Source organism: Acipenser ruthenus, chromosome 1, assembly GCF_902713425.1.
Source record: "Acipenser ruthenus chromosome 1, fAciRut3.2 maternal haplotype, whole genome shotgun sequence".
NCBI lineage: Eukaryota > Metazoa > Chordata > Actinopteri > Acipenseriformes > Acipenseridae > Acipenser > Acipenser ruthenus.
The window spans coordinates 81,958,928-81,979,800 of NC_081189.1; the positions used below are offsets into that span (position 1 = coordinate 81,958,928).

At 36.4% G+C, this 20,873-nt stretch overlaps 1 protein-coding gene and 1 long non-coding RNA gene across 2 annotated transcripts in view; one reads left to right on the forward strand and one right to left on the reverse strand.

Annotated features, from left to right (window-relative positions):
• Positions 1-15,338, forward strand: part of LOC117420703 (protein transport protein Sec24D-like) — a 42,603-nt gene extending 27,265 nt beyond the window's left edge. The window contains exons 11-23 of the mRNA XM_034034241.3: positions 887-1,011; positions 3,434-3,625; positions 3,994-4,087; positions 5,090-5,206; positions 5,627-5,797; positions 6,843-6,939; positions 7,544-7,689; positions 7,984-8,122; positions 8,806-8,924; positions 12,162-12,341; positions 13,621-13,812; positions 14,112-14,201; positions 14,744-15,338. Of these exons, the coding sequence (XP_033890132.3) occupies positions 887-1,011; positions 3,434-3,625; positions 3,994-4,087; positions 5,090-5,206; positions 5,627-5,797; positions 6,843-6,939; positions 7,544-7,689; positions 7,984-8,122; positions 8,806-8,924; positions 12,162-12,341; positions 13,621-13,812; positions 14,112-14,201; positions 14,744-14,884 (1,803 nt within the window). The 3' untranslated portion in view covers positions 14,885-15,338. The remainder of the gene's footprint in view (positions 1-886; positions 1,012-3,433; positions 3,626-3,993; positions 4,088-5,089; positions 5,207-5,626; positions 5,798-6,842; positions 6,940-7,543; positions 7,690-7,983; positions 8,123-8,805; positions 8,925-12,161; positions 12,342-13,620; positions 13,813-14,111; positions 14,202-14,743) is intronic.
• LOC117420704 (uncharacterized) lies at positions 12,211-20,852 on the reverse strand. The gene is made up of 4 exons (XR_009329592.1): positions 16,191-20,852; positions 14,881-14,945; positions 12,601-12,696; positions 12,211-12,336 (listed from the first exon to the last, which is right to left on the reverse strand). It is a non-coding gene; the product is annotated as an uncharacterized LOC117420704 (long non-coding RNA).
• Positions 20,853-20,873: the final 21 nt, after the last annotated feature.

Here is a 20,873-nt window from a genome sequence, read left to right on the forward strand (position 1 = left end):
TCCTGAGTAATTGCAATGACATAATACACGCTTATTCTCAGGGTCTTTATAAGCAATAGCGTACATTACTCTTGATTTATAAGTAGCCTTGCATTTAACGGGTTAAACCACGTTGGGCTGGGCTAAATACAGGTGTAGCTTGCAGAGGGGGTGCCCCTCGCTGGGTACCTGCAGAGAAATCAGCGGTCCGACGTGATTTATCCAGTTAAATGCAAGGCTACTTATTCTACATACATACATAAAGAGCGAATAAGAAGCTGAGCAATTGGCATATGTGGCATATTTACCCGCTGTTCTTCCCCAGTAAACCACGTTGGGCCGGGCTAAATACAAGTAGGGCTTGCAGGAGGGTTGTTCCTCTTCAGGTACCTGCAGAGAAATCGGTGGCCCAAAGTGATTTAACCCTTTAAATGCAAGGCTTTTTCCAGTGAAGAAGCTGTGCAATTGGCACATGTGGCATGTTTACTCTCTGTTCTGCCCCAGTAAACCACGTTGGGCTGGGCTAAATACAAGTGGGACTTGCAGGAGGGTTGCCCCTTTTCAGGTACCTGCAGAGAAATCGATGGCCCAACGTGATTTAACCAATTAAATTCAAGGCTACTTCTTCAACGTAGACAAATACATATATGCACTTAAAAGCTTGCGAATAAGAAACTGGGCGAATAAGAAGCTGGTGAATAAGAAGCCAACTTCAGCCTCGTTTCCAAATGTTCATAAGTATGCTACTGTACCAAAGGTGTTTTTTTTTTGTTTGGTTTACAGTTGTAAAAATGTGACATTTAAAAGTGAATTAGGAAACAAGTTAATCTTATTTATGCTTTATTGATTGCTTTCTAGTTGTGGCATGCATTGATGTTTTTATTTTAATATGTATTTATTTTTACAGAATAACAGGCCTGCAAACCCTCCGGCTTTTATCTTCATGATCGATGTGTCATACAGCAACATTAAGAGTGGCCTGGTCAAATTGATATGTGAGGAACTGAAAACATTGCTGGATAAACTTCCCAGGTAATATTTCCTGTTGGTTTTATTTCTGTCCTGTTGGCGACAGTCTCACTTTAGCCTCTGGCCTAATATGGCTGCAATACTATTACGTTTCTGGGATAATATTTGGTAAACAACTGTATTCTATAATTTTCTGAATTAAATTGTAGGATTCTTTGTTAAGTTACATTACTGGTGTTGTCCGGTAAACAATACAACCGTTTCGAAACATTAGCAGCGTATTAAAGCAGTGCACTCATTCCTGGGGTTACCGAGTGGTGGTGCTCGATTATTTCATTTCTGTAACATGTTGGATATAAAAGCTTACAGTGCAGTTATCTGTGCAGTTGTGAGGTTTGTAGGCTCAGTTGTGAATGGTATGACCTACAGCATTGTATACAAAATTGTATGAAGACAGTTCTGTCCAATCCTGTAGTGTATCTAAATAACGATATAAATACTTTTTTTGTGCAACAGCATTTATTTCACAGCAGTCTTTTCTTTTATAACTATACTATGTTTAAAGTGCTTTTTAGTGTAGGTGTGTTGAACTATTTGTAGACAGCTTTAATCTCCATAAAAAACACTTATGTGGAAATATTTGTGTAAAAGGTTACATCATTTGGAAAGCAGTTTGGTATAAACTGAAAACCTGAATATTAAGTTAGCCAGACTAATGAAAAGCAGATTTTACATTCTATTTTAAGCAGTCCGTCATGCACTAAATATTTTAAGTCATGTTTTAAAATAAATAAATAAATCTTCAAAACATTTTGAAATATTGTTGAATAAAAAGCTGAATATCTGGAATTGTTATCTGGTAATTCACAATAGTTCTCTAATGAGCTCAAGTCAAACAAAGCTTTTTATTATTTTAGAAAGTGTTTTTTTTTTTTTTGTTTCTTGCAGAACCAAGACTTGAGACTCTATAGAAACTTACATTTTGTGTGAATGTTTTCAACTAAGCTACAGTGACGTAGAGCAGTTTTTGGGCAGATTGTAAACTTAATTTTAAGAGCAATAGCATATAGTTTACAGTGTACTGCCATCTTGTGAGTATATCCCATACCACATTAATGCAGAAAGGTTACTCTGGAATAATTCAAATTACTACTTTGAGCTCTCACAGTTACAGGGTGTTTTGTCAAGTTTTTACTTAACAGTTGTCTGCAGGAAATCCCTGCAATAGTCCTGTTGATGGCTTTTGCAGATGTTGTGAATTCTATCATCCATTAATTTCATTAGCACATCGTTTACTGTAATGTACATATTTGATCCCTCATAAATTATTAAGGTAAGTAATTCATCCATAGTTACTTATTTTATTTGCTGTGCTTCATATACTCTGCACCTGTTGGGTACAATGTGTATGGTGTTTTGAAAAATGGTATGTCGGTAACATACCCTCCAGTGGTATAAATAACACTCTACAGGTGTTAGGTTGAGGAAAAGGCATTGATGTGCATAGTTTCATTAAAACCAGACAAGTAGTTCCTAAGATACGCTAACTAATTTACACAGCTGACTCATCTGCTTCACTGCTGGGCTAAGTTAAGGAGAATCCATGTGAATAAAATGTCAGAAAATAACAATTATTAAACACAGCTGTGTTCACAGTTTCTTCATCACCACAACAATTCAGATGTGGAAAACGTTATGTCAGGCATATAAGTCAATGGTTGTGGGTTCCAAAGGTTCTGCTGGAAGACAGGCACAGTAGATATATAAAGAATAATAACATTAGTGTCCACAGTAAGCAACCAGTGAGAGTAGAATGTCTTTGTTAGCAACTAAACATTTTTAGAGCAGAAATACATATGTTAAACTAATGGTGACCAAAGTTGGCCTTTTGACTCCTGGTCTTTGTTTCAACCGTTTTCTAAATTGTTTAATTAAACCTCCATCCAGACCCTGAAGTAGTTCATTATCTCATTTTACCTGTTAAACCTGGAGTGGAATGGCCCTCCAGGACTGTGATTGGACACCCCTGGTTAGCGTTACTGAATTTAAGAGAAGGGGGCTTGTGCGCTGTAACACACAACATTTTGTGACTATGAAGTTATGAACCATTTCAAGATGACATGATATAAGAGTCCTGCAATTGAAAGCATATAAGCAGGCTTGTTTACGTTTTTATTAGCACTGTGCCTTAAATTGTACACTGTTTCCTGAACTGTTCACTTTTATTGCATGCTGTGGAGTGAGGGTTGCAATGTCATGATGATGTCATGCTTTAAAACTGCAGTTGCTTGAACAAATGACTAGAACCAGCTCTTCAAGCAATTAATAATTTTGCATACCAGACATTTATTATAAGTTTAAGTAAGTTCACTCAAAATCTGTTGTTAAAACTGAGTAAAATGTTGAGGCCCATATAGATCTTTATAACAGGATAAGTTGGATAACTTTGTTCAGGAAATTACTGTTTTTGTCTTCTTCCTTTCAGGGAGGAGCAAGCAGAGAAGTCTGTAATTAAAGTTGGATTTGTTACCTACAACACGATTCTCCACTTCTACAATGTAAAGAGCAACCTGGCCCAGCCCCAGATGTTGGTGGTCTCAGACGTGTCTGAGATGTTTGTGCCTCTGCTTGATGGCTTCCTTGTAGACTTTCAAGAATCTCAATCCGTTATCAACAAGTAGGGAGCTATATTATTAGCTTATTTATGAATTGTATGTATCTCGCAATCTTTACCCACTTTGGGTTTTTCTACTGTGAATAAAGATGAGTAAAAAAAATGATAAACATTCACATTTTGTAGTAAATGTATTCTTTTGACTATTACAATATACTCAGGATTATGAAAAAACTCCACACAATTATGGTGTCATAATTACTCAAATAAAGTGCAAGCTGCAAAAGAAACTTCATTTTCAGAACACATTTACACTCACTTCGTAGCTAATTTATTTTATGAAAAACAGTTAACTTTCTGATTGCAGAGAAGATGCGTGATTTGAAGCCTGCTTTCTTCTAGTTCTTAATGCTTTTCATCCTTGTCTGTAGCCTGTTGGACCAGATTCCAGAGATGTTTGCTGACACCAATGAGAGCGAGACTGTTTTTGCCCCTGTCATCCAGGCTGGCATGGAAGCATTGAAGGTTAGAAAGCCAGTGTTTGGTAAAGGGAAAGGAAAAATCCTTATTAGGGCAGAACCAAGACTTGAGACTTTATAGAAACATTTTGTGTGAATGTTTTTAGCTAAGCTACATTGAAGTAGAGCAGTTTTAGGGCAGACTGTAAACTTCATTTTTAGAGCAATAGCATATAGGTTACAGTGTACTGCCATCTTGTGAGTATATCCTATACCACAAACATAATTTAATGCAGAAAAGTTACCCTGGAATAATTCAAATTGCTACTTTGATCTCTCACAGTAACAGGGTGTTTTGTCAAGTTTTTACTTAACAGTTGACTGCAGCTGCAAATAATGCAGAAATTCCTGCAATAGTCCTGTTGATGGCTTTTGCAGATATTGTGCATTCCATCATCCATTAATTTCATTATAGCACATTACTGTAATGTACATATTTGATCCCTCATAAATTAAGGTAAGTTATTCATCCATAGTTACTTATTTTATTTGCTGTGCTTCATATACTCTGCAACTGTTGGGTACAATGTGTATGGTGTTTTGAAAAATGGTATGTCGGTAACATACCCTCCAGCGGTATAAATGACACTCTACAGGTGTTAGGTTGAGGAAAAGATAGGTCATCGTGACTGACATTGATATACATAATGTGAAATAGCACAGCAAAACAAATATCCTTACATAGTTTCATTAAAACCAGACAAGTGGTTCCTAAGACATGCTAACTAATTTACAAAGCTCATCAGCTTCACTGCTGGGCTAAGTTATGGAGAATCCATGTGAATAAAATATCATAAGAAAATATTTCCCCTACCGTAGGGGGAGCTTTTCTTTAGACTGAGCAGATCTGATTGTCAGAAGCCACTTAGTGGCAGTTGAGAATTAACATGCTATATAGTATAAAAAAAACCCCTCTATTTTAAAATAAAACTCTATGGTTTGTAAGAATTCAGTGCCCCGATTTGAATTCTGGTAGTGTATTTATTCTTGTTCTTTTCTTCTGCAATAGGCTGCAGAGTGCAGTGGCAAACTATTCATCTTCCAGTCATCCATTCCCACAGCTGAAGCACCTGGGAAACTGAAGAACAGGGATGACAGGAAGCTGGTGAACACAGAGAAAGAGAAGGTACTAGAAATGTAGTGCTTTTGAAGCTCTTAGTATCCTCTGGTCCGATGACAGTTTGTGTATGATGTGGTTTAATCCATGAGCTGCATGTTGTTTTAGAAATGTAAATATATATATATATATATATATATATATATATATATAATATATATTTTCCAGTGACTTTTAACTATTCCAGTTACTTTTAGGATATTATCGCTTTATATTCCAAGGTGTTATGGTATTTGTTTCTTCTTAAATTTTACTTCAGAAAAGGAAAACCATATCTATTGTGAAACAGCTTAAAGACCTTTATAACAGTTTACACAGTGACAATAAATATTTAAAGTAAAGTTAGGATCACCGGTATTAAAGCTTCTACTGTAAATGCATTTGAAGAAAAAGTGTACGTGTCTTTTAAGATGTTGTATTTCCCTGAAGATCCTGTTCCAGCCCCAGAAGGGTGTTTATGAGAGTCTGACCAAGGAGTGTGTGGCAAACAGCTGCTGTGTGGACCTGTTCCTTTTCCCTAGCCAGTTTGTGGATGTGGCCACACTGGGTGACATCCCAATGCACACAGGAGGAGCCCTTTACAAATACAACAACTTCCAGGTAGAGAGAGCTGGTAATCAAGCCACTTCCTAAAATGAATCATATTTTTTTCTGCTCATTGACATATTTTTCCTCTCCCTTCTTCTTTTCCCTTCTTTTAGTTTCGTTCTGCTCACTAGATCTATCCCTTTCTTTCTACTGCTCTCTGCTCCACCCCGACAGTGTTTACTGCATCCATGATCATCTGCCACTTTGTTTCTTTTCTTTGTGACTAAACTTCCTGACAACTTGCCAAATAGAACAAAGTTGTGTTGACCAACCATTTCAATAATTGTATCAATTTATTCTTTCGAAAAATTGGCTTTCCTTAGCATACCTGCCATTGTATGTAATTATGTAATTGTAATTGTCTCTGTCCCTCATCCTGCTGGGCCGTGACGCTATCCTGTCACACCAAGTTACTGATTTTTCTCAACGCAGGTCGCAAAAGAGTGATTGCAAGCGGCAGCACTAGCGATGTGTTTTATGAAACGCTTGCAGCGACGACCTCTGTGTCCTCGCAAGCACATCGCAATCGCAGAACTTTTATGAAACGGGATCCGGGTTTACTAGTAGTACAAATCCAATACTGGTAAAGGAGAATACTAAACAACAATAGATTCAATGTAGATTAACATTTGTAATTTAATCATGTCATTTAATGAATATATTAATGAAGTGATGGATTGATTGCATTATTTTTAATGATAGTAAACTACATCATTCTAAGGGCAATAGCATTTATGTTAGTGTACTGCCATCTTGTGAAGTATTTCCCATATATATTGTGACAAAGCCACCTTGGCAAGGCTGGTTTGCACCCTTAAATTAGTTACCCAAACACCAGAACAGGCCAGATTTTATGTCATGTGGCTGAGGTTTAATTAATCGGCAATTACCCAATTATGCCTAAGCCACATTCCAGTCAAGGACTCGTTAAGGCAGGATTCCTTTTTCCCTGCCAACCACAACTCGCACCCATGTACACACACACTTTTCTCTCCATTACTCTACCTTGCCACAGTATATAAAGTATGTATATCTTCTTTTTATTTTTTTCACACAGATTCAGTCTGATGGGGAACATTTCTTGAAAGACCTAAGAAAAGATGTTGAGAAAAAGATAGGATTTGATGCAATCATGCGGGTCCGGACGAGCACAGGTACTGATCCTGCTATAGAGCTGCGCATGGGTTTCTCAAAATGCCATATGCATCAAATATGTATTATTGTGATAAAGCATGAATAATGATATTCTCACTTATGCTACAGACATGTGGTGTAACTGTATATCCAAGTTGTATAGATTAAATTGAGAATATATTGTGTTTTTTGGGTTTCTTGCAGCAAGATCAACCATAATGTATGTTAATTATTAAGCTTTGTTTTCAGATTTATATTATTAGGTTGTGCTTCCTTCTGCTTTGTATTCCAATAGAAGATTGACCATGTTTAATATTAATTTATATTACTAGAGAAACAAATGGTAGTTGTCTGTTTTAACAATTACTTTCAAATACAAAGAACATACATCTAAAACAGCTTTATAATTATACTTGTTAATATTGCTGCAGTATTTGTGATGCATACCAGTCTTATACAGTATTAAATAATAAATATTAATAATAATAAATAGTAAATAATCATCTCAGGTTTGGCTTAATGTGCTTTAAAAGTATTGATGCTGAAACAAAATAAAACATTTGAGTCACCATTTATAAGTTTAGATTTTTATTTAAAGTTTTGTATGCATATTTGTCATTTTAGGATTCAGAGCAACTGACTTTTTTGGTGCCATATATATGAACAACACCACAGATGTTGAGATGGCAGCAGTGGACTGTGATAAAGCAGTAACTGTGGAGTTCAAACATGATGACAAGCTCAGCGAGGATACTGGAGCCTTAATGCAGGTACTTTTGTTATTGACAACATCTCTCAGACACACTGTTACAGTACAGTATATAGTTACATCTGCATCAACATCTCGCTCCTCATCAGTACAGTAAGTTGTACTCGGCACATGTTTAACTACCTTTGTTAAGTAACTGTTGGCATTTAAGAGATTTTCTGCTCTTACTTCGACAGTCTAATGTTATTGTTGGATCTCTTTCGGATTATAAATGCTTGTGAATTCGTTTGCAGTTTCAATTTAGTGTCAGCTGTATGGGCCACACATTTGGTACAAGCTATACCCTTTTTCGCAGTGTGCTTTGCTGTACACAACTGTTGGTGGCCAAAGACGACTGCGTATCCACAACCTGGGTCTGAATTGCAGCTCCCAGCTTGCTGACCTATATAAGAGCTGTGAGACAGATGCCCTTATCAATTTCTTTGCCAAAACAGGTAATCCAATATTTATGAACATAAGTTGCGGTATTATATATAACAATATAGAACCATAAGTTGCCATGTTAGATTTAATGCTTTTTCTATATGTATTTTCTTATTATTGGTTGCCTTAATATGTACATTTTATTTAGGCATGTTTGCAGAGCAGAAATTGTTTTATTATTATTATTATTTGTTTATTTTAGCAGACACCTTTATCCAAGGCGACTTACAGAGACTAGGGTGTGTGAACTATGCATCAGCTGCAGAGTCACTTACAATTACATCTCACCTGAAAGACAGAGCACAAGGAGGTTAAGTGACTTGCTCAGGGTCACACAATGAGTCAGTGGCTGAGGTGTGGATTTGAACCGGGACCTCCTTGTTACAAGCCCTTTTCTTTAACCACTGGACCACACAGCCTCCTATTCAGCCTCCTTTTAGAACCTAGTTCCAGATTTTAATATATTCCAAACCCTATAATTTCTACAGCCTCTTTTTTTTTAAGGAATGTTCAAGAAATTAAGTGGCATACATGTTAGTGATAAAATACTATTCTGTGGCATAGTATACAGTGCATTGCATAGTTAGCAGCCATTTTAATTTGTAAAGAAATGACATTGCAAATGCATGAGGGGTTATGGTATTTTTTGACTGTCCTGTAAATAACTTGCCGTTTGTGAATTTCTTCACTCAAGCCTACAGAGCCATGTTGAACCAGCCTCTGAAGACAGTGAGAGAGATCCTGGTTAATCAGACTGCACACATGCTAGCGTGTTACAGGAAGCACTGTGCCAGCCCCTCCTCAGCCAGCCAGGTAGGAGCTACCAATAGTACACAAGCTCTTAAAGTGTAGTTTTCCAACAGCGTTATTTAAAAACAGCAAAATTCTGAATGCCATGACTGTTACAGGAATATTAAACATTGTTAATAATATTTAATATTTTTTTAAAATAGCATTATTGTCCCACAACAGTGTACACTTGTATTTCTAATATGATTCTTTGGTGTCTATTTACAATGTTCTGTATCAGTTTATCCTTTTATACAGTATAGGTGGCCCTATGAATCTATATTCCCTGCCTGTCATGGCTTTCTGATTCTTGATACTCGGTGGCTTCACTGGTACATAATTACCAAGTATCAACCACCTTCCCAATATATCCCCAGGCCAGTGCTGTTAAATCCTGGAACCTGACAGAAAGTCGTTTATAGATATTTCTCAAAAAGACTTAAGTACAACATAGTACCATACTACATTGAACTCCTAAGTTAGCTTGTCGCCCTAGCAACATTTTATATGTGTTTGTTATTTAGCCTGGTATTATAAGACTTGTACGGTATGTAACCCCATTATAGCTTGTGAGAGTTTCCTTCTCTAAGAAATGTAAACTAATTTCCACCTCTTTTTTCGAACATTTGTAAAAAAAAAATTTTTCATATATAAATATTTTGCAGCCTTATACGGCCAAAGACTTGGTGTGATATTATGGAGCTAGAACTGAGACCATTCATTTCCATATACAGTGTTGCAGCATGCGCCTTTGAAGTAACAAGTATAATGAACAAAGCCAAAGTTAAATGATATCCCAGTTGACTTTAGTTCAAGCTGTCACAGTTAACTGGTGCATAACTTTCTTGCTAGGTCATGGATTGGGAAAAAGACCTATAGTAAAAGTGAGGTAGAAATGTGTCATGTGGCTTCCTAAGGAGTTGGCTAATGCAAAGGCTACTTGAGAAGAAAATTGTTAAATCATATACTAGGGGGTGTGAGTATCCGCTGACAGAAGAGGAGAGACAGGAGTTGCAACACTCCACAGGTGCCCACAATTTACACAGTATTTACAGGGTTTTGACAATTTGAATTGTAGTAGCAGGTAACCGCCACTAGGCAATAGTATCCCTAGAGTGGGGTAGCTTCAGTGATGCCATACCAATATGGCATACAAAAATAAATATAAAAATGCAAAAACAGTTGGGGAAAAACACAGTGAACAAAAACAAAAGCTGGCCAAAACAGTGGCCGAGGGCTATTCCCACTATATCGGAGGTTCCTCTCCAGGAACCTTCTCCCTTACAAACTCTCAATATACTTTCGTAGGATTAAAATCCCCAAATTTATTTTCTGTTCTTTACAACTAATACCATGGTTCCACACATGGTGGCCAAATAGTTGTTTAAATTGGTCACGCAGTTGTATGGATTTTGTTTCGCAGACCGTCACTTCTGGGATTGTCAGATTTGAGAGTGTGTCAACGGCTCCTTTTTATAGCAAGACCTGTTGAGACATGCCCACTGGCAGATAAGGGATCCACAGCCAGCCAATTTCCATCTGCCATTCCCTGTAAACACACATAGCCAGCAGCACGTCTCTGCAGAGCATCTGTCTTCCTTTTAAGTTTTCAAATTGTATTTACAAAAATAAAATCACTATTTACAGTTTTCTTTTATCAGTTTTCATATAATTGAGTTATTAAAATCAAAGTAATATATTTAGTGGCAGCAGAACACATTCAGAGCTACCATGTGTTTCAATAGCCATATCACACAATTGTGCACAAATGTTCATCGTGTGTATTTTTTTGCCTGTACTTCAGTATTCAGATTTCCAGTTGCTGCTGGTTCCTGGTGCCTAATCACTTTATGCGCTATAGTTTAAACTCACAAGTGTCTCAGCATTCAGGTCATGTAACAAACGTACCAGGATTTAGCAGTTTATCTGTAGCATTGTTTGGATGCATATCTTACACATTTTCATCAAAATCAAATGAAGAAAGTAGATGACATACCTAATTGTGTATCAAGCTTTATAAAGCACATTTCTTGAGTGCTAATAGCAATCTAATGTAATGTACTGCAGCAGGAAGGCAGTTGGTGGTAATACTTACTGAAGATTGAATCACATAGAAAATGATTTTTAAAGGATTTCGATACTGGCATTTGGCTGACCTGTATAGAAATAATAATACATCAGGTTTATAGTGATCTCAGGCCACAATGATGTTTTCTTTTTATAGTCCATCAATCATCAGCAATCATTTATTTGCCATTACTAAAAGTATAGATCACATGTCAGACATGAAAGCGAATGTCAGATTTCCTTTTTATGCCATGCAGAAGATAAATAGCTCCTCTCAGCACTTGCTATAGCATTTTGGATTAAAAGATTGTATTGTAGAAATCCACCGATCAGTCTTGTGGTTTGTGCTTTGAAATATTTAAAAACGTCATCAGCCGTTTTAAATATTATAGATCACAACCCTTGCAGATGGAACACAGCCATTGAAAAATGGGAAAGAAAAGTTTTTATCAAAACCAGCATTGTTATTAGTCAGCACCCGTTTGTCCCCCTTTGTTACACTAGCACTGTATTGCTTGTTAATAACTCCCAGATCTGTCCCACACAATGACCTGGGTTTAAAACAACCAGGAATCAGCGCTGAACTGTAACCTACTTATATTTTTGTTTGTTGCTTTACTGTTTAGCTAACTGAACAAAGTTAAAAGTTTCTGTAACATTGACGATGTTACATTTGAGAAAGTAAAAGCAGGTGGTAGCAGCAAGTACTGTTCTCATCATGTGCCCTGGCACTTTATATTGTATGTATAATACCATTTTTTTATTATTACAATAAGTTTTAGTGTTGCAAGCTGTAGGTTTGCTGTTTTTGGTTTCAATGTGTTTTTTACACTCCTCCTTGAAATACAATTTAAATACAGTACTGAGCTGTGAATGTTGTTTTCCAGTGCTGTAACTTAGATTGTAGTATACACTGTATGCATGTTATTGTTGTTTAGCAATTAGATTTTTATACAAAACATATGTGTTCTTGGTGGTTATTTCTAGTAGAATGGTGTTTTAGATGTCATTTTTTTTCTGGTTAAGCATCACAGTGTAGTGGACGTTTCATAAAACCGTCACTCTCATTTATCCTTCAGGGAAACTTGTGAAGGAAGGGGTCAGGTAACTGAGTGCTGACTAACACACAATAGATATGCTTTATAATTGACTCTGTTCATCATCCTGTTCTAAATTCTTCAATTGTTTCTTTAGCTGATTCTTCCAGATGCTATGAAAATCTTTCCAGTCTACATGAACTGCCTGATGAAGAGCTATCCTCTGGTCGGTAGCCCAGACATTTCTATAGATGAAAGAGCTTATCAGAGGCAGTTGGTGATGTCCATGGATGTTGCTGATTCCCAGGCTTTCTTCTACCCAAGACTTATACCTGTTGTGAGTAAACACTGTAGTTTAAGGCTAGAATTGCCAACATTTTGGCAATGTGTTTATTATGAAAAACAGACAATGTAGGCAAATCTAGATAAGACTGATACTGAAGTCTTATACAAAAAAAAAACCAGACATAGCATGTATCCCTTTCATACTCATATTCAGCGCTCCAGATTAGGTTTTGGGTCTGGGAGTAATTTACCCTCTAATTTTAGCACTGAGAAAGTCAAATGTATTTTCAGGGGGTAAAATGCAACATTACCTTGAAGTCTTGAGTAATCTCGATAAATACTGTACAATCTTTCATGGTAACAGGGCAAATCCAGAAATAATTCCCTGCGCTACATTCATGCTGGCCCTGGAATAAAAAAAAAAAAACTGTCCAAAGTTCTTTGTTTCTGCATTTTCAACAGAGATGCAATGTACCGCTACTGCTGTCACTTTTAAACAAAAAAAGTGTTACAAGAATAGCTTTACATGATTTGCCTACTTCGTTAAAAATGTCTATCGGGCTGAGAATCAGCGTAAACTAAAATTCACAGTGGTGAGAATTAGCCTTGGTAAAAAAATCACAGGGGTGGAAGTTAGCCGGGGGTGAGCATTAGGATGTGACACCTGGCTCGTAATTCAGAGTGTGCATTGTTACTTTGAACTACTGTACAACCACGCGTGTGTTCTACGAGGTTCTTAATACCGTCTCAACATATCTTTTTCAAGGTATCACACTGAATCTGCAAATTAATAACGTTACTTATATTTAACATGACATTCTTAAACTCAGTGAACATAAAGCCATACAGATCAATCCAATTTAAAAAAAACAGTTTGCTTAATATTATAGGCACCTTTTTTTAGAGGCTGCCTCTGATGATTGTTCCAGTTGGAATTTGTATTGTAGCTGGACTGGGGTGTTTACATTTCAACATGTGTAGCTTTGAATGTTTTTTATTCTTACTGTGATTGGCTGCAACAGGGCTAGCCAGAGATTGGATAATGTTTGTTGGCTTGTTTTTTCTTGTGTAGTTTCCTAGTGACTGAAGACATTGTATTGTGGAAGATGTAGTTGTTAGTGGAATTTTTAGGTGAGGCAGACAAGCTGTGCTATGCGTATTTTTTCACATTCAATTTGAATTTTGTGTGTATTTTGGATTTATTAATCTTTAGAAATGTTAGTTACACAGCTTCTCTGTACTGCTGCTCATATTTATACCTTGCAAACTTATTAGAGTCCTACTGTTGTGAAGCAGTAAGTGTGCTAAGCTGTGACACATTTCTTTTGCAGCACAACATTGATGTGAACAGCGATGTGATGCCCTCTGCTGTCCGATGTTCAGAAGAGCGCCTGTCTGAGGGAGGAATCTTCCTACTGGAGAATGGCACGCATATGTTCCTGTGGCTGGGGCTGGCCTGCCCTCCAGAGGCCATTCAAAGCCTCTTCAATGTACCTTCATTTGCACATATCAACACAGAGGCAGTAAGTGAACAGCACTGAATATGTACAGTGTCTTTAGCATTAAGCAATTAAGGAAGTTGTAGAGAATTAACAATATTAAATGGAGTTGGTAGTCCCAGATTTCAGACTTTTATTTGATTGCAGGAATTGAATAAACTATCTGTAATTGTATTATTACAGTAGTGTAACAATGTGTCTTAAGATACATAAATAATATTAAAATGTCTTATCCCAGCTCAATGTCCTAGGACTTGATTATAAGCATTTACAACATATCTGTGTTTATGTGATGGTGTCACAAACAATTTATTTTTTTGCAGACAACACTTCTAGAGCTGGACAACCCCTACTCGAAAAAGATCAGGTCAATTATTGACGAAATACATCGCCAGAGGCCTCATTCAATGAAGGTACAACACCATCCAAGCCTATGTAATGTTTTTAATCCTTGAGTATGAAAGGCACTGTCACCGCATTTTCAACACCTTGTACCACAGAAACCATTTGAGATCGAGACTTCATATTTGCAGAGTTATATAAATGCTTAATTTGTCTTTACCTAATAGTGTTGCCATGTTGTGCTACTCTGACCAATATTGTTTCTGGTTGATAATAGCCATTGAATGTGATACTGTAAAATGCTTTAAAATATTCTTAAATACTTCATTTCTCAGACATCATTTGGCATACAAAATTAACATTAAAACTATTTTATAAAGCCCCCTACAGTAACACCAACCTACTAAGGCTGTCATGTCGTTGTCTGGCTCTGTTTATGGGTTTACTTGTATGTGTATGATTTTGATGTGGAGGCACCCCAATTGAAGGATTCTATCACAAATGGTGCAAATTACACACTGCAATAAAATGCTTAATAATTGAGCATTGTTATTAAAAGAGGTAACAGCAAAATGAGTATACATATACTAACTCCAGATCATTCTTTCCACAGCTGATGATTGTAAAGCAAAAAGACAAACCAGAAATGATTTTCAGACAGTTCCTGGTCGAAGACAAGAGCTTGTATGGAGGAGCTTCCTACATGGATTTTCTGTGCTACGTTCATAAAGAGATCAGGCAACTACTCACCTAAAGATACTGCCTCAACACAGTCCACTCATCTCAGTCTGAAAACTGTGCCATTCTATTGGATTCTGATAAAGAAAAACGGCGGCTGTCATTTATCCAGCAAAGCAGATACTCATTTTAAGGGAGTTCATTGGTTATTGAAAATGTAACCAAAATAATATTTTAGAATTTTTGTCTTGTCAACATCAAGTGCTCTTAAAATTCATATGTACAAATCAGATTGATTACTGGTTTCTAAATCTATCTTAATTCCTACCTAATATAGCGTCATTAAACAAGTGTTTTATTACCACTGGTGGGGGTATTACAACCAGTGTTCATCCCAGCAAAGTAAATGTATTTTTAAATGTGCCAGTTGGATTGTATTATTTATTCAAAGCCCTAACAATTTCAAGCTTTCACAAAAATTTGTTTCAATTCCATTTTTAACAAAAAAAAAACAAACAAAAAAACAAAAACCAATTTGGTATTTGGTATTATTGTTTACAAATGTGCGTTACGTCGGGCTGAGTAGGTTATTTCTTCTTTGTTGTTGTTATCATGGTTTAACACTTGTCATTGTATGTTTTGTGTAATCTGTCATATACTGTATGTGTCGGCTCAAACCCTAAGTAAATACATAATAGAGCTGGGTGTCCATTTGATATGTTCTCCAAAGTATGGCCTGTTTGTTGTCCTAATGGATGCCTTATAAAAAAATTCTAAATATTTGAGACAAGAGTACCAATAACAATGAATCTACATCTTTCCCTCTTGAATACAATGGTTATTATCGATTTCCGATTACCACTTATTATTAAGTCACTTGCATGATAATTCATATTTCTTACAGAAATTAAAATGTAATGAGGGTTTTTTGACTTTTTGGGGCTTTTTATAAATACAGGACATGTCTGTAAAAGAAATCAAGTAAACATCAATTTTATCTTGCATTTGTAATGCTTTTGATGGAGTCACCTTACTACAGCCATATTCCAACAGTCTGGCTCAGATTTGTATTTTTATTAAACTAATTAAGTAGAATATTAAGGATGTATGTGAATCTCAGGTACTACTTGTGTATGGCCTAGCATTATACATTATAGTGTAAAAGCACAGTAAGCTCATCCTATGTAGTTAGGTGCATCATTATCAAATACAAGATGCTGATATTTAAAAGAAAAAGAAAAAAAAATCACTCTTTTGAACCTTTCTAACTTCCTTGCTTCAATGACATTCCAGCGTATCAATAAAACCATTTAGAACGGTTCCTTGTTTGTTTTTAATCTAGAACAAGTCATGACTGGTACTGTTTGGATAGAAATGCTCACATGCCAGGGGCTAGGTGGCACAGATGGATCATTCACCAGCCTTGGTTGGTTTTTCACCGTTGGAGGCCTAGGTTCACTATGTCTTTGGTTAGACCTTTCTGCAATTAAAAAAACAAAAAACAAAAAACAAAAAACAAAAAAAAAACAACGTTGCATTCTGAAACCTATTTGAAAATATAAAACATTAAGACTTCACCCTTTTCAGTCGAAAATGAAACATCACATTTCTCTTCCATAGTTTTAAATTTATTGTACAAATGTTCTACCGTATCCGACACCTACATCCGTAATGAATAGCGGTGCATTTTTTAGAGCATTTTATAGTAGTTGGGATTCACCTGAATCGCATTACCTTATGTTACACTTGATGTATTCCCAGGACAGCATGTTAAGTATTTAAATGTGAGTAAGAAAATGATTGTGTTCCCACTGGGTGTATGTAACAAAGTCAAGCACCACTGCTTTGGATTATGAAGAAGGTGTCTGTAGGGCTTAAACAAAGCCATTCGCAGAATGTAGTACCAATGGCATGCAGACATTCCAATGGTGTACAAAGGATGGTATCCAAGAAGAACATAGGCCACATTATACACAGATCAAAATTAAGTATGTGCTGTATAGAATTGTATCATTTATTTTTTAAATTTAGTCATTGCCAATTTTTTTTAAAATTATTTTCTCCCAATTTGGAATGGGCAATTATTTTTAGGCTCAGCTCACCGCTACCACCCCTGCACTGACTCGGGAGGGCGAAGAACAACACACGCTGTTCTCCGAAGTGTGTGCCGTCAGCTGACCGCTTTTTTTTTTTTTTCACAATGCGGACTCACCATGCAGCCACAGCGTTGGAGGACAACACAGCTCTCGGGCAGCTTACAGGCAAACCCGCAGACGCCCGGCCAGACTACAGGGGTCACTGGTGCGCGGTGAGCCGAGGACACCTTGGACAACCTAAGCCCTACCCCCACCTCCCCGGGCGACGCTTGGCCAATTGTGCCGCCCCCTGGGAGCTCCTGTCCACGGTCGGCTATGGAATAACCTGGACTCAAACCGGCAACATCCAGGCTATAGAGTGCATCCTGCACTCCACGCAGAGCACCTTTACCGGATGCGCCACTCGGGAGTCTTAATTGTATCACATTTTTGAAGTCAAACAGAACAGTACATATCCATCTGTACATATTTATGGGCAGCAGTGTGGAGTAGTGGTTAGGGCTCTGGACTCTTGACCAGAGGGTCGTGGGTTCAATCCCAGGTGGGGGACACTGCTGCTGTACTAAAATAAATAATAATAATAATCGTGCATCTTGTTGTAATGTTGTTGAAGCTGACACCCTGGGATCCTTCAAGAAGCTGCTTGATGAGATTCTGGGATCAATAAGCTACAAACAAGCAAGATGGGCTGAATGGCCTCCTCTCATTTGTAAACTTTCTTATGGTCTTATATACAGTAGTTGAATCATTCATTTTTGTTCATCTTACACGGTTATAATACGTAAACGGCTGGTTTTCTAGATGCCAAGGAGCCGAACTGGACAATAATGTCCTATTATAGTCAGATTAAAGACTACTGTCTGACCAGGACTGTAAACATACATTAGATGATGCTGCATTGTTCCTAACCTGGCCTTATCTTTTCAAAACAGAATAAAAGACTTGTAATAAAACAATCCTCCCCTCTTTTATGCATGCTGTTCTCCTAATGACACAATCAGTGATGGCAGTAGAATATAATGACACCTCTACAGGAAAGCATTTTGGTTTACGTGTTGAGTGTTTAGGGAGCCTCCCGAAGGCCTGTTTATTCTCACTGCACGTTACTGAAACCCATGTGCTTACCAAGAGGGATAACAAATGAAAACAGACTATACCCTTCAATCCCCTCTCCATGTGCAAACAATTTTATAGATATGTAACTATACATTTCACAAATATGCACCAATTAAAACTACCATAGTAATTATGCTATATTATATTGTACTTTGAATAGCTGTTGCCCGATATTAATTTGAATAAAGTGCTCTTTTTATACAATCTATATTGTTTGTTTTTTTTACAATCACGTGTAAATACATCTCAGAAATCGAAGGGAATGACATACATAACAAAAAAGGACAAAAGACATTGCAAATCTCAACTGCAAGCTTCAAAAAGTCTGCAGTTTAAAATTAAAATACAACACCCAGCTTCACAACCTCATATATCCAGGCCGCCACGATGGCTGGGTAAGCTATATTAACTCTGGCAAGACAAAAATGTCTCTGACCAAATCTCAGATGGGTCAGAAAGTCAAGTGAGATCAAATTGTATTTTGTACAGCAGTCAGACCAATCAGTAAGTTTGCCAGAGAAAATGGGCTTCTGTAGACATTGTTATCAGCGAAAACTGCCAGACTCTATACAGCAAGGATAGTTTACGTGTTTTCAGGCTATAGGAACAGCAAAAGTAAATTTAGCCAAAAGCACCATTTCACTTTTAATTTGTAGTTTAACTCTCAAGTGAATTGAAAAAAAAAGTCAATACTTGTCACAGTAAGAGAAATAAGTCAAAGTTAAAAATGACCTCCTTTTTCTCCGTTTTTTTTTTTTTTTTTTACAGATTTTTGCGGACCCCTGGCACTCCACGCATGTGTATTAAAGGACATCCGAGTTTAATGACAATTAACTTGTTTTGTCAACATGTTAATATACTAGGGAACTTACCTATTGTGCCGGCTATATCATTTATATTAAATGATTTATTTCTGTTTTAAAATGGAACATTTACCTGCAAAAAATGCGTGGGATTTGAAACTATAACCTTCAGTTTGCAAGCGTGTTGTGTTATCTGAAACAAAAACACTGGAAATGTGAAAAAACAGCAAGTTATCAAAAGGCCCAGTGGAGATATCAAAAACACAAGCCAAGTTTCAAGAAACCATTGGGGCAGCCTTGCCCAGCACAAAGCAAAATATACACAACTGTTAAAGCGGTGAGGGCCAAGGTTGCCCCAATTGCTTCTACTAACTTGGCTTGTGTTTTTCATGGTTTGATCTGCTTTTATTGTGCCTGATTATTATTGTGCACTTTAAATGGCTGGGCACTTCTGATAACTTGGCGTTTTTTCACATTCCTAATGTGTTTTTGTTTCAGATATTGCATAGAAGGAGGTAAACTATGGCACAAATGGTGTTTTTTTTTTTATTTTGTCTCAATGATCATTTCACGATTCTACATGGACAACAAAAGGTATGTCAAAAGGTATTTTATTGGATAATTGGTTGGTAACCACATTCCCCCGATTTCAATCCAAAACACCCTTGGATCTAAATCATAGGAAAATTGATAGCAGACATCATTATTCTCAATGTTTTTAACCCTAGATATAAGACAGCTATTCCAATGCAGCCTTTTTTTGAGAAAGTGCAAAGTTTTCCCTATAATTTCTGCTACAGCAGTTGTCTTTTCTTTGCTCTTGCTTCAAACCTATAAATCTATCAAAATTGTGAGACTAGATCACATTGTTTAGACAACACAACAGAATATGACTTACCATTTGGTTGGCCTTGCAACAGATCAGTACTATCGTGAACAGATCATGGCTCCACAGAAAATGACCAAAAATTAGCAAAATAAGAAGGCTGCTTTTGGTGGCCTTCTTTGGTGACCAACCTTTCTCAGAACAGTTTTCCACTAAGCACAAAAGCATACAACACAGAATAGCAGAATTATTTTGATGGGGCAATACTTTTGCAAACAGTGGCATGAATCCACCCTTATACATCAAGTTTTTATAGACTATAGGTGGGGTGGAGGACACAATAAGCAATACAAATACAAATGTTTGTAGGTCAAAAGAAGTGCAACGTGTTTAGATGGAAGGAACTGTTTTTATTAAAAATGCTAAGAAAACACTGCATGAGTACCTGTATACTTGTAAATGTGTGGATATAGACCACCACCACCACAAAGACTTGCTGCCTGCTAAATGTTATGGTAATGAAATAGTATTTTTCTAAATTATTTAATCACTTAGATGACATTATGGAAGTGGTAGCTGTACTTGTTTAAACCTCTATATTTATTATTTGGGTTCCATAGTTAATACCATAATAAAAATAATGCTACACGTTATTTAAAAAGTGGATATTATAAGCTCAGATACACCTTGTTTGCAAACACACTATTTAAAAGTAAAATGAAAATGGCATTACCCCGTAAATCTATTTCATCTTAAATACTGGCTACTAAAATAAAAATTACATTCTACTTTGCATATCAATTGTCTTTTTCTTAACGGTTTCTTTGAACAATGCATTTAAAAAACAAAAAAAAGGACTTAAAAGTTATTTACTGGTGGGTAGCAAAGGTTCTTGAATACCTGTTCAATTAATTACTTGTAGTAGTTATTGTAGTTGACTTGAAAGGAATTCTGTTTTAAATGTTTTTTTAGTGATGCAAAAAATGAAATAATTGTCCATGGTTTAACAATTTTGATAATGCTTTTCACAAATAATTAATTTTTCCAGAACTAAAGTACATTCCAGTGTGAGAGAATGCCTTGGATAAGCAATTATTTGCTCAAAAACTAAAATATAACCTTCTCATCACGAAAATATTTATTATAAAAAGGCGCTCTTTTTTAAGCAAGTAAAAAAGAAAAAAAAAAGAAAAAAATTTAATTTTATATATATATATATATATA